The sequence below is a fragment of the Sorex araneus genome, chromosome 3 (assembly GCF_027595985.1).
Source record: "Sorex araneus isolate mSorAra2 chromosome 3, mSorAra2.pri, whole genome shotgun sequence".
In the NCBI taxonomy this organism is placed as follows: domain Eukaryota; kingdom Metazoa; phylum Chordata; class Mammalia; order Eulipotyphla; family Soricidae; genus Sorex; species Sorex araneus.
Window position 1 is genome coordinate 62,198,391 of NC_073304.1, and position 12,345 is coordinate 62,210,735.

At 39.1% G+C, this 12,345-nt stretch overlaps 1 protein-coding gene across 6 annotated transcripts in view; it reads left to right on the forward strand.

Annotated features, from left to right (window-relative positions):
- The window catches only part of RALGAPA1 (Ral GTPase activating protein catalytic subunit alpha 1), a 211,789-nt gene that overhangs the window by 148,632 nt on the left and 50,812 nt on the right, over positions 1-12,345 (forward strand). For all 6 annotated transcript variants that reach the window (XM_055130478.1, XM_055130481.1, XM_055130482.1 and 3 more), the window contains 2 exons: positions 8,691-8,814; positions 10,512-10,667. In XM_055130478.1, the coding sequence (XP_054986453.1) occupies positions 8,691-8,814; positions 10,512-10,667 (280 nt within the window). The remainder of the gene's footprint in view (positions 1-8,690; positions 8,815-10,511; positions 10,668-12,345) is intronic.

Here is a 12,345-nt window from a genome sequence, read left to right on the forward strand (position 1 = left end):
CTAACCAGAAATCACTGAAATTGATCCCTGGCATCACAGCCAAGTGTGTGTGCAGCCAGTGAAGTGTGCACTCCTCCGTAAGTATGGGAGCCAACACAGTACAGTGTGGGAGTGCCAGACAACTAGACAGCAAAATTCAACTGCAGTGGCTGTGGGGAGGGGGTGAGAGACTTTTTAAAAGTTGTGTTTTAGTGAACAATTATAAAATAGCCTAGCTATGTAACCAGCTTGAGCTTGATACCCTGAGAAGGATGTCAGGGAGATAATGAGAGACCCAGAGAGGTAAGAAATGAGAATGTGGAGATTCAGAATATATTATGTAATATAGGTACAGTTCAAAACTGTTAATCAAAATAAGAATTAAAACAGAATGACCCACTATCAAAAGAAAATCAATATAAACTAATCCTGATTTTAGATGTTGAACAATAACAACAACAATCAAGCACTTGTGATGTATTCAGTAATGAAACACATGGTCAAATAACTGAACATATATGAAATCCCAATTTAAAAAAAAGATTTAAAGAGGACCAAATATAAATTTTAGAGAGACAACTACAATGTCTGAAATTATTCTCAACTTGGAGAGAGCTGGTATCCAAACGGTGGAAAAGGGAACAATTTAAGAGTGTTCTTAGGGTGCCACCACCAAAACCAAAGCAAATGCATCAAAAAGCATGCATCAGCAACTGAGTTACATACAGAATCTTGCCTGGGCAACTCAGAGAAAGTCTGCTGCAGAACCTGACCGCCATCTCCAGAAGAGCCCTGCTGTGGAACAAGGAGCACTTGGCAAATTGAAAGCTGCAGCTGGCAGTGCGGGGTGGGGGGCATGCTAGACACAAATTCTGCCAACTGAGCCATCCTTGCAGCTCTGATAAGTTTTTACCTGCCTCCTTACCTTTCTTTCCAAATCAGATCATCTCCTGACTTTCCCAGTTACAGTTAGAAGTTACCATGGTTACCCAAAGCGGACTCTTCACTTCCCCCTGCCCTAGATTTCTCACAGTCTCTCCTGCCTTCCTCGCCTCGGGCACTTCTATCATTTTCCTGCTCCCAGCCCCCTGACTCTTGTCCTTATTACTGCTTTCCAAAAGAGTTGCAACAACTCTACGTTCTCATTTGCTAGATAGTTCTTATTGCCAGAATAATTTTTTTAAGTAAATGTTATTTTATTCCCTCATGGCTCCCCAAAAGTTGACCCGACTCCTTAGTCTAGAATACAGTCCATACCAGCTGATCTTGACTGTTAAAGTTTCTTTACATTATTTGATGCTGTTCTGCTTCTTGATTCCTGCTGAATTACTTCCATTCTCTTATGTAACTTGAATATATGGGGGACATCTTCCTTGAAAGATGGTTTTTTTTGTCTTTATTTTTGTTTTGGGACCACACTTGCCTGTGCTCAGGTCTTCGCTCATGGTTTTTCGTTCATAAATTACTCCTGCAGTGCTTGGGAGGCCAAATGTGATGCCTGGGATCAAACCCAGGTCAAGTGCCTGCAAGGCAAGCGCCCTAACCTCTGTTCTAATGACTCCAGCCCAGTATAGCAAATGAGCTCATGATACTTGCTTACTTTTCAAAGGAATTTTTTAAAAATGAGGACAGAATTTCCTTTGTTTTTCTAATACATTGGGTTCAAGTAAAAACTTTATCTAATTCTATGACAGTAAGACAATTCTGGAGCCATAAAACCTGGAAACAAAGCTGATTTACTTGTCTAGAAGACAAAGGGGAAAGAAGTGAATTTAATTATTAATGACCTTATCTGACTAGGCCATTTATAGACTTTCATTTTTGGACTATATTATCTAATGCCTTTTCAGCTTGGTCAGATCACCAAGGTTTGTGTGGCTTTTTCTTTTTTTTAAAAAAAAAGGTTTAGAATGTTTTTTAATTATAAAATAGTAATTTTATTTTCCTCCTCATATTGTTGTTGTGAGGGCCAGGGCTTGTAACATTTGGTGTACTACTTGCAAGCTTTTTGATTGTGGTGCTCACCAATTAAGAATGGGAGTCCCACATTTTTTAGTTGCAGTGCTCACACACGCTGGGCCATAGAACACTGGAGATCACATATTTTAGGGGCATCTCTATTAGGATGGCACTTGGGACCAAACTAGCAGCCCTATGCTTGGAAAGCATGCATGCTACTGCTAAAGCAAGCATGCTACCACTGAGCTATACCTAGAAATCTTGAGCCATCAAACTTCAAATTTTTAAATCTCAAATTATTTTTAGTATTATTTGTATTGGATATTTATAAAGGGATGCCGATATTTTCCAGCATTAAACTGATAATATTATACCATCACCACACATACACTTAAAGAGTATTTGTGGTTGCAAGTCTGTCAGTTTCACTTTTTCCTAATACCTTTGCCTCATTATTCACTGTTGTGGTTCATATTATTCTAATGGCAGCAGTAGCTAGTCAGAAGATAAAGAGAAGTGAAAAATTTAAATTGACATAAAAGAACCAATTTAATATTAAAGCTAACCTGTTTTTGTAACTCATAAGCAAGTAAAATAAAGGTGTTATATCTTTTGCATTTTAATATTTTGTTTTTTCTAGATGACAGATGTATACTTCTCAATGCTTAGATTTATCTAATATTAGATAAACATTTCTGTTCAACTCTTCTTGAGTTCATAAATTTTGATTTATTGATTCTAATTGATCTTGATCTCCCAAAGTGAGAACAGTGAGTTTTCTTTTAGCCATTATGTCTATGGGCATACCACCCTGACCATGCCCAGTCTCGTCTTTTAGCCATTATTCGAAATGTTATTACTAGAACAGCTCTCCTCAATTTTTTTTTTTCCTTTCGGGCCTTGCAAATAGTGTATTCAGAAGACCTTGGGCCACTCTCTGCGATTTTCTGCCAACTCTGATGCTACACCTAGCAATGCTGGGAATGGAGATGGGGCCCATGTGGTACAGGGGGTTGAATTGGGGTCAGGAATATGCCAGACATGAACCCAAACCCTGTAACTGATCCCCAATCCCAAGTTAAATTTTTTTTTTTTTTTTTTTTTTTGCTTTTTGGGTCACACCTGGCTCTGCACAGGGGTTACTCCTGGCTCTGCACTCAGGAATTATCCCTGGCGGTGCTCAGGGGACCATATGGGATGCTGGGGATCGAACCCAGGTCGGTCGCGTGCAAGGCAAAACACCCTACCCGCTGTGCTATCTCTCCAGCCCCAGCCAAGTTAAATTCTTAACAGCTATGTCGAAATGTTAATTCACTTACACCATACAATTCACTCATTTAAAATGTGCATAGCTTTAGCATATTTCACAGGGTTGTGTAACTGCTCTCACAATCATCTAATTTTATTATATTTCAAACCCTTCCAAAAAAGCAACCCCAGACCCATTACCAATCATTCTCCATTGCCCCAGACATCAGTCTCTTCTTCTCAGCTTTAGATAGCGCTGTTACTTTCTGTCTCTATAGATTTGCTTAGTCTGCACATGTGAAAAGAATCAAACAGTATGTGACTTAACGTGGCAGGCTTCCTTGCACAGTGTTATAAAGTGACATCTATATTGTATATCTCAGTATGTCATTGTGCCTTTTTTTTTTTGGCAGGTTTTGGGGGTGGGGGTGGGCGGGAATTTGGTTTGGGGGCCACACCCAGCAGTGCTTGCATCTTACTTCTGGCTCTGCACTGAAAGATCATTCCTGGCAGGACTTTGGAAACCATTTGGGGTCCTAGGGACCAAGTCTGGGTCAATTAGGCCCTTTCACTCCTTACTATTATTGAATAATATTTCATCATATCAATGTACTATATTTTGTGTACTATAATTGATATATTCCGTCATATCAATATACTGTATATCCATAAATCATTTTATGGAAAAAATTATTTTTTGGTTTTTGGGCCACATCTTGAGGCTACTCTTGACTTTGCTTGGGGGAAACTCTATGGTGCTCAGAAGACCATGTGGTACCAGGAATTGAACCCAGGGCTTCTATGTGTGCAAGGCATGCACTCTAGCCTATTTTTTCTGGCCTGGTTTTATGAACATTTTAAATAAGACTTAGAGTTTTATACCTTATATTGTTGCCAATGGTCTATTTTTTAATTTGGTGTTTTTGAGGGAGAATGGTAGCACATGTGGTGGTGCCCAGGGCTTACTCTTGGATCATGCTCAGAGATCACTCCTGGTGGGGCTCAAGAGACCTTAATTATGGGGTGGTATTTAACCCAGGTCAGCTGTATGTGAGACAAGCATCCTACACACTGTACTATCTCTCCAGTCCCACCAATGATCCACTTTTACTTTAAGTGATATATAGTATGAGGTGATGCTTCAGCCTCTTTTTCTTTCACATATAGAGATCCAGCTGACACAGTGACATTTGTTGGAACAAAGTTTTTTCCTTACTGAATTGTCTTGGTACTGTTGTCAAAAAACAATTACCATATATAGAAAGGTTTATTCCTGGACTCTGGGCTGGAGTGATAGCACAGAGGGTAGGGTGTTTGCTTTGCACGTGGCCGACCCGGGTTTGATTCCTCCACCCCTCTCGGCGAGTCTGGCAAGCTACTGAGAGTATCTCGCCCCCACAACAGAGCCTGGCAAGCTACCTGTGGCATATTGGATATGCCATAAACAGTAACAACAAGTCTCACAATGGCGACGTTATGGGTGCCGACTCGAGCAAATTGATGAGCAACAGGATGACAGTGACAGTGATTCCTGAACCCAAACTCTGGTTCCTGTAGATCTATATGCTGTTCTCATTAAAGTAGTATAGCGTGTTGATTTACAGCAAGTTTTAAAATTGTAAAATTGGGAAGTATGTGTTTTCTAATTGTTTCCTTCTTTTTCAATATTGTTTGGCTCTGCTAAACATTTTTTTTTTTTTTTTTTTTTTTTTTTTTGCTTTTTGGGTCACACCCGGCAATGCACAGGGCTTACTCCTAGCTCTGCACTCAGGAATTACCCCTGGCAGTGCTCAGGGGACCATATGGGATGCTGGGGATCGAACCCGGGTCGGCCGCGTGCAAGGCAAATGCCCTACCCACTGTGCTATCGCTCCAGCCCCTCTGCTAAACTTTTGTATTGTGCTGTGAATTTTAGCATCAGCAGGTAGCCTTCTACTGAAATTTTAGAAGCAGCTGATATTTTTAAAAGATGTTGCTTTGAATTTGTAAACCCACAAATTATTATAAAATTGGTAGAATATTCTCAACTGTTGTGCTCCAGGCCTGGCGGGATTGGGATGGGAGGGGGCCCGGGGTGCAAGTCTGTGTATTGTGCCCTTTCTTTATCACGTGTAGAGTCTCTGGGCTCCAGAGGCAAGCAGAGCCAGGGAGCAGGTGAGCTGGGAGGGTGGACTCTAATGTTCTTACTGGAGCTGCATCCACTCCTGCTGTATGTTGGCAGGCATTATTTCGCCCTCCAGCAGCCTCAGGCTTTCTCTGCTTTCAGCTTGTAGGGGGTAACCTGTGGCCCTGAGAACAGTCGCTGAGAGTGGCAACGGTTCCTCCACCTCCCCAGGCTGTCTGAGCTTGTCTCAGTGGGCAGCCGCTCCTCATGACCTCTCTGAAGCAGCAGTCTTGGCCGCTTGCTCTCTTTTAGTTATAACTCTACTCTCTCTCTCTCTCTCTCTCTCTCTCTCCCTCCCTCCCTCCCTCCCTTCCCCCCCCAATGCAATAGTGGTGGCTCCTTTGCCCTCCCTGGCTCTGTGGTCTCATCTCAGAGGCCAGCAGTGTACAGTATCCCCAGCTAACCCCTCCCCTTAGCTGAGCTTGCTCACCCTACAGTTCCTCCTGCTGCCTCATTCTCAGGGGCCTGCTCTATAGGAGAACAGGAATAGGCTGGCAAGGTGCCAAGGCATTTCTGGAACCTTCTGGGTTAAGTACAAACAACAAGATCCAAGATCTCACACCTCAGGTGCTGCCATTTTTCCTGGATCCCATTCCCAAGAGCCTTTTGGTTGTACGTAAAACAAGGACTCATTGTTTTCCTTAGTCCATAAAACAGGTGTGGGACATGCTAAAGAATCATCTCCATCCCAGGCCCCTACACAGGACCTCCCTAGGTCAAAGGCCTGACAGTATGGAAGAGAGCCAAATATTTAACCCCACATTAATAGTATTATGTCTTTAGAGCAAGAATTTTAGAAAATTTTATTTAGTGACCTTTCTTTATCTTTTTCTTTTTGAGTAAAGCAAATAGTTTTTATTGAAAGAAATTTACTTAAAGTATGAGAGGAAAGAAAGAGGAATACATGTTTAAGAGAGAACATGGGCTTCTCCAGAGTAGAAAAAGCCCCTCTAATTTCTTTTGACAGTGTTTTGTAGTTTTTAGGATAAGAGTTTTATACTTCAAGCAAAATCATAAATGTATACCATTGTATCTTATTGTTTTTTTATACTTTTATAAAAGAAGTCTGTTCCCGTGGCTGAGAAGATGGCTTAGTGGTCAGGGGCACATGACCGAGCTTATACCACCAGCACCACATCAGGCCACTTGGCTGGAATCAACAGCAGCAGGCCCTGTGCCTCCTGAACACTGCGTGGGAGCCCCACCCCCTTGCATGAAAGAAACTGCTTGCTTGCTTTTGATTTTAAACAGTTCATTCCTACTGTGTGCAGATACAGTTGATTTATTCACTGAGAGTGTTCCCTGAAACGTTGCTGAACTCAATATTTATCATGCTTAATCAATTTTTAGTAGATGTCTTGGTATTTCCAGTATATAAAATCACTTCCTTGCAAGTGAACACAGTTTTACTTCCTATCCAAAGTCCTAATTTCATCTCTTACTGTTATTGATCTAAGAATTTGTTTCCTTCATCTAACATGTCTGATTTGTAGACTGACAATTATACCTGTTATTTCCTTATAATCATTTCTAGTAAGGTTTGTTGTGATACTGTTTCTTTCATTCCTGATTTTAATACTTTGAGTCTTTCCTGCGGATTGAAAATTTATTTTTCATCTGAAGGAACATACTATGTTTTTATTGATTTCTCTCTGTTGTTTTGCTATTCTATTTTATTTATTTTCATTCTAGTCTTTGTATCTAACTCTCTTCTGCTTGTGTTGAGATAAATTACTCATAATTTCTGGGTTTTTGTGGCAGATACTGCTTTTGCTAATTTTCTCTTCTATTCTCTGATTGTAAGTTATGGTAACAGAATTTAAAATACTCAGCCAGATATTCTTCAGATAAATCTACTTGAATGTGATTTTTTGTTGTTGTTGTTTCTTAAGGAGGAAAGTGTAGTTATTTGTATGAGATTTTTTTTTTTAAAATATAGCATTTATTTTGAGCCGTTTCTGGGATTATCTGTAGTTTCCAAATTTAAATCCAAAACCACACATATCAAGCACCTCCTTTCTTTTCTTTCTTTCCTTTTTTTTTTTTTTTTTTTTTTTTTTTTTAGCCTCCTTCTTTCCCTCTGTTGAGGCTGCAGTGAACAGAAGTGGTACATATGTTTGGTTATGGTGCTCACACACTCAGCCAAGTGCTTGCCAGGAGTTGCAGTTTCTAATCATGTAACTCATACACCAGTCTGCGGTGCCTGGATTACAGACTGCAGAACTGACGGGTCACAACTATACTTGTGAGCAGCACCAGGGATTTAATTCTCAGGGCCTTCCACTTGCCAGGCAGTCACTGCAACCATCTCCTGAACCCCTCATCTGACTAAATTCTTAAAATGACTCAGTTTTTCTTCTATCTGTTATTTTTTTTATTGGATATGGTTTGTTTAATTCCTCTTTTAATTTAATTATGAAAAGTTGCTCCTAATTGTAAAGTTTTTAAAATATACCTAGACTATATATATGTGTATATACATGTACACATATATATATATTTTTTTTTGGGTCACACCCGGCGATGCACAGGGGTTACTCCTAGTGCATGCACTCAGTAATTACTCCTGGCAGTGCTCCGAGGAGCATATGGGATGCTGAGAATTGAACCCAGGTCTGCAGCATGCAAGGCAAACACCCTACCTGCTGTGCTATCGCTCCAGTCCTTACCTAGACCAAATACAGAGTAACCTGGTTAGCTTTGAAAGATGTGGTGAATACACTATGTAGGATGTGGTGTTGGAACATTGTACTCATGAAACCTTTCCAGAAACACTACTGTAACTCATGGTGCTTCAAATTTTTCAGAAAAGCTTTTATGAACATTTAGAGTTTTGGGGAGAACTAGAATATAAAATGTCCATTGCAACAAATCACTTTATGTTTGTATGTATATTTATTATTCTATACAAGAACTTGAAAGAAACATCATTTCCCACTCATCTCTTAGTCCTACTTTTTTTTATTTCTGAAATAATCCCTGTCCCTCTAGGAGTCAACCATATTACAAAATTGTAAATTCTTCAGGTGCTTTATGAATTTATATTTATGTGTCTTTCCGGATAACTCTTTCCTCTTTTTGATTTTACTAACCTTCACCCATCTTAAAATTGCCTCTCTTTTATGCTCTTCCATGTTTCAGTAATCCATAGTCATGCCTTGCTTCGGTTCCAATGGCAATTGTGTACTTTTTGTTTTTACTGATATTGTGATTATATTCCACTATAGATGGTAAGTTTTCATTTCATAGTTTATTGTCACATTGTGCGTAGAATTTAATTATCAGATGAACAAATGGATAAATTAATGATTGAACACATCGTGTAATCTTTGTTTTATAGCCGAGAGACACACAAGATTGCTGTATTTTATGTTGCTGAAGGGCAGGAAGACAAGCACTCCATTCTCACCAACATAGGTGGAAGTCAAGCATATGAGGACTTTGTAGCTGGTCTTGGCTGGGAGGTATTGTTTGTAAATTGTATCAGATAACTTTATTTCTATTTGGAACTGAATTTTCTTTTTTAAAATAACAATTTAACAATGAATTTGTTACTATTATTGCTTTGCCTCTGATTTATATAGATAAAAGTTGTATCCTGTAAAGAATGGTTTTATAAGATAGTATGTTATCAGAGTACTAAACTCTTAGGTTTACAAGATGTTCTTCTGACAGGTGGAACCATTAAGCTACCTCTCTGCAAACTGAGACATGAATATCTTTCATGCCTTGAGAATTTTCATGTAGTCCCTTGCCCTTCCTATTCAGCACTCTAAATGAAGAGCATACCACTTACTTATCTAGGAACTCTTACATTTTTCTTTCTCTCTTTTGGTTTTTGTGCTATACCTGGTGCTGCTCGGGGGTGAAAGTGTGTGTGTGGTGGGAGGGGGGGCATGTGATGCAGAAGTCCTGAGTTCAGTTCCCAGGAAAGAACTGAACCTAGACCTCCTGCATGCATAGCATATGCTTCAACATTTTGAGCTATCTCTCTGGCCCATATTGTCATGAAAAAATACTGTGTTGGAAATTGTGTATTTTGAAACAGTTCATACTAACAGAAATTTTTATTCTAATTGCCTATTTGATACCCAGATTTTCAAAACACATACAGAGAATAAAATTACTGAAGGTGACTCTGCTGGACTGCAGACTCCTAAACTGAATAGGCACTTTGACCTCATTGATTTTTCTTTTTTAAATCTTAATTCCTTTTGGGTCTGGGGGACTAGCTGCCTGACTGAGAACAATTGAGATTCTTCTCTATGGGCCCCTACATTCATGGAGCACAGTCTTGGTTCTCTGCTGTCTGAGATCCCTTTGATACCACATATGATGGAAAGTTAAGTTGAAATGGTGTATTATGAAAGTGCTTTGGAAAACATAAAAAAATTATAAGTGTATTTTTGTTAAAAATAATTACACTTGATAAATATTAGTAAAAGCAAGGGAAATGTGAAACAGAAAATCTTTTATGCTTTAAGTGAAATTCTACCCTTTCATGTTTTTATTCTGGGCTTTGAATGGTACTAATAATTGGAAAGTTGAATTTTATTCATACTATCACATGCCTCGTCATTTTATCATTTTATCAAAGTGACATTACAGGGGTCAGAGAGATATACAGCAGATAAGGCACTTACCTTGCATGCAGCTGACTCAGGTTTGATCCCCAGCATCCAATATGGTCTCCCGAACACTACCAGGAGTGATTTCTGAGCGCAAAGCCAGGTGTAACCCTTGAGTATCGCTTAGGTGTGACCCCAAAACAAAACAAATTGAAAAGCCAGTGTGACATTATAATTTTAACTTTCCTCAGGTCATTTCCAGTCTGGAGTTTTCCCACTTGATCTCTCTCTACTCGCTGACCTCCAGGTCTCCCAGCAGCTTTTATGGTTTGCCGTCAGCTACTAGGAATCTAAAAAACCATGCACAGTGCACAGCAGTTGCTTCTTTTCGGGATTAACTGCTACTTTTTAGGGATCAGTACTTAGGAAAAACTAGTGGCAGTAGAGCAACTCTGGCTAACGAATTTTAGAATCAAACATTGGTTGATAAATAACTTGCCAAGGACTTGTTTTTGTAAAGTGAAATATTTGAAACTTGTCAGTAGCCTTTCTGAGTTTTGTTTAGTTGGTAAATGTGACTTGATTTCTTCTAGGTAAATCTTACAAACCATTGTGGTTTTATGGGAGGACTACAAAAAAACAAAAGCACTGGATTGACCACGCCATATTTTGCTACCTCTACAGTAGAAGTAATATTTCATGTTTCAACAAGAATGCCTTCTGATTCTGATGACTCTTTGACAAAAAAAGTAAGTGTTGAGAGGAAAAAAATAATAATTTTATAATCCCGGAAATTTGAAAAATTGAAGCATAAAATATTTAATCTAATCGATTAGCACTATTTGGGTCCTCCACCTGTTACCATCTTTAACAATTAATGTAGTATAGACTGTATTTTCCTTCATGGTATGATTAAAAGAATTTACCTTTAAGAAGATGAACATCAGCCAAATTGGGAAACTTTTGTTTATGCTCAGATTGGTTAAATTACATTTCAAGATCCTTAGTACATGGATAGATTTAGTGTTTATATTGATAAAGAAGAAAAATATAAAACAAATTATTATGTAGCACTGTCGCACTATCATCCCATTGTCCATCGATTTACTCGAGTGGACACCAGTAACATCTCCATTGTGAGACTTGTTATTACTGTTTTTGGCATATCAGGTAGCTTGCCAGGCTCTGCCATGCAGGCGAGATACTCTCAGTAGTTTGCCAGGCTCTCCGAGAGGGGTGGAGGAATCAAACCTGGATCAGCTGCATGCAAGGCAAATGCCCTACCCACTGTGCTATCACAACAAAGCATTTAAAATATAACATGCTTTATCTTGAATTTTGACTAAAACTAACATAGCAGATAAAACCTAATTAATTATTAACTACCCTAGAATTTGTAAGATGTAATAGAATGATTTTATAAAACCATATCTCTTGAGTAAAACTGGCACTGGTATTTAAAAAACATTCAAGCATCACAGAGATAACTCAGAGTGCAGATGAATGTATTCAATTGACAGTTGTTTTATTGGATGAGGTAGAGGGAGGGTTGGACTAACCTGCAGTACTCAGGGTTTTCTCCTGTCTCAGTGTTCAAGGATAGCACCTTGCATTTCTTGGAGGATCATTTGTGGTACCAGGGATTGAACCAGACTCAGCTTCATGTAAAGCAAGCACTTTAACCACTGTACTATCGCTCCAGCTCGATGCTTGATTTTATGAAAATTTTTATTTAACTTAACATTTATCTGTTTTGCTTCCTCCTCTCTTCTTCTTGCTCCTCAGCTTATTCAGAATCACTACTGAATGTAGCCAACTTAGTCATTGGTTATTTTATTTGATACTCAGTTGCTTATTATCAGAATTCTTCATTTTAGAGCTAGAGAGGTAGTTCAGTGGGCTAGATGGATGCTTTGCATGCAGGAAACTCAGGTTCAGTTCCCAGCACCACATGGTCTGTCCTCTGAGCACCACCAGAATAATCCCTGAGCACTGATGGGTGTGGCACCAAAATAAAAATAAGGGAATTCAGGAACTCCCGTCAAATAGCTAATAAGATTGATTTAATACCCACAGCACCTTTTGCTTATACTTGAATGGGTGTTAGGACACAGGGACAGTGATGAAGGGTATGGTGCTGGAATAATTTATGCAAGAAACTCTGCCGTTAACAGTATTATAAACCATGATACTAAAATAAATACTAAAAAAAAAAAAAAGCAAAATGGTCCCTTGATTCCTAGCATCCCTTCCACCCTGCCCCCTACAAAAATTATATTATAATAGTAAGATTTTTTTATTTTCTTCAGAGCAGTAATGAGAATTGAGTGCTAATTAAAATTATATCCTTGGCACCTGAGCAGTGGGTACAGTGGGTAGGGCTACACTACTTGCACCGACCGACCCGGATTCAATCCCCAGCATCAC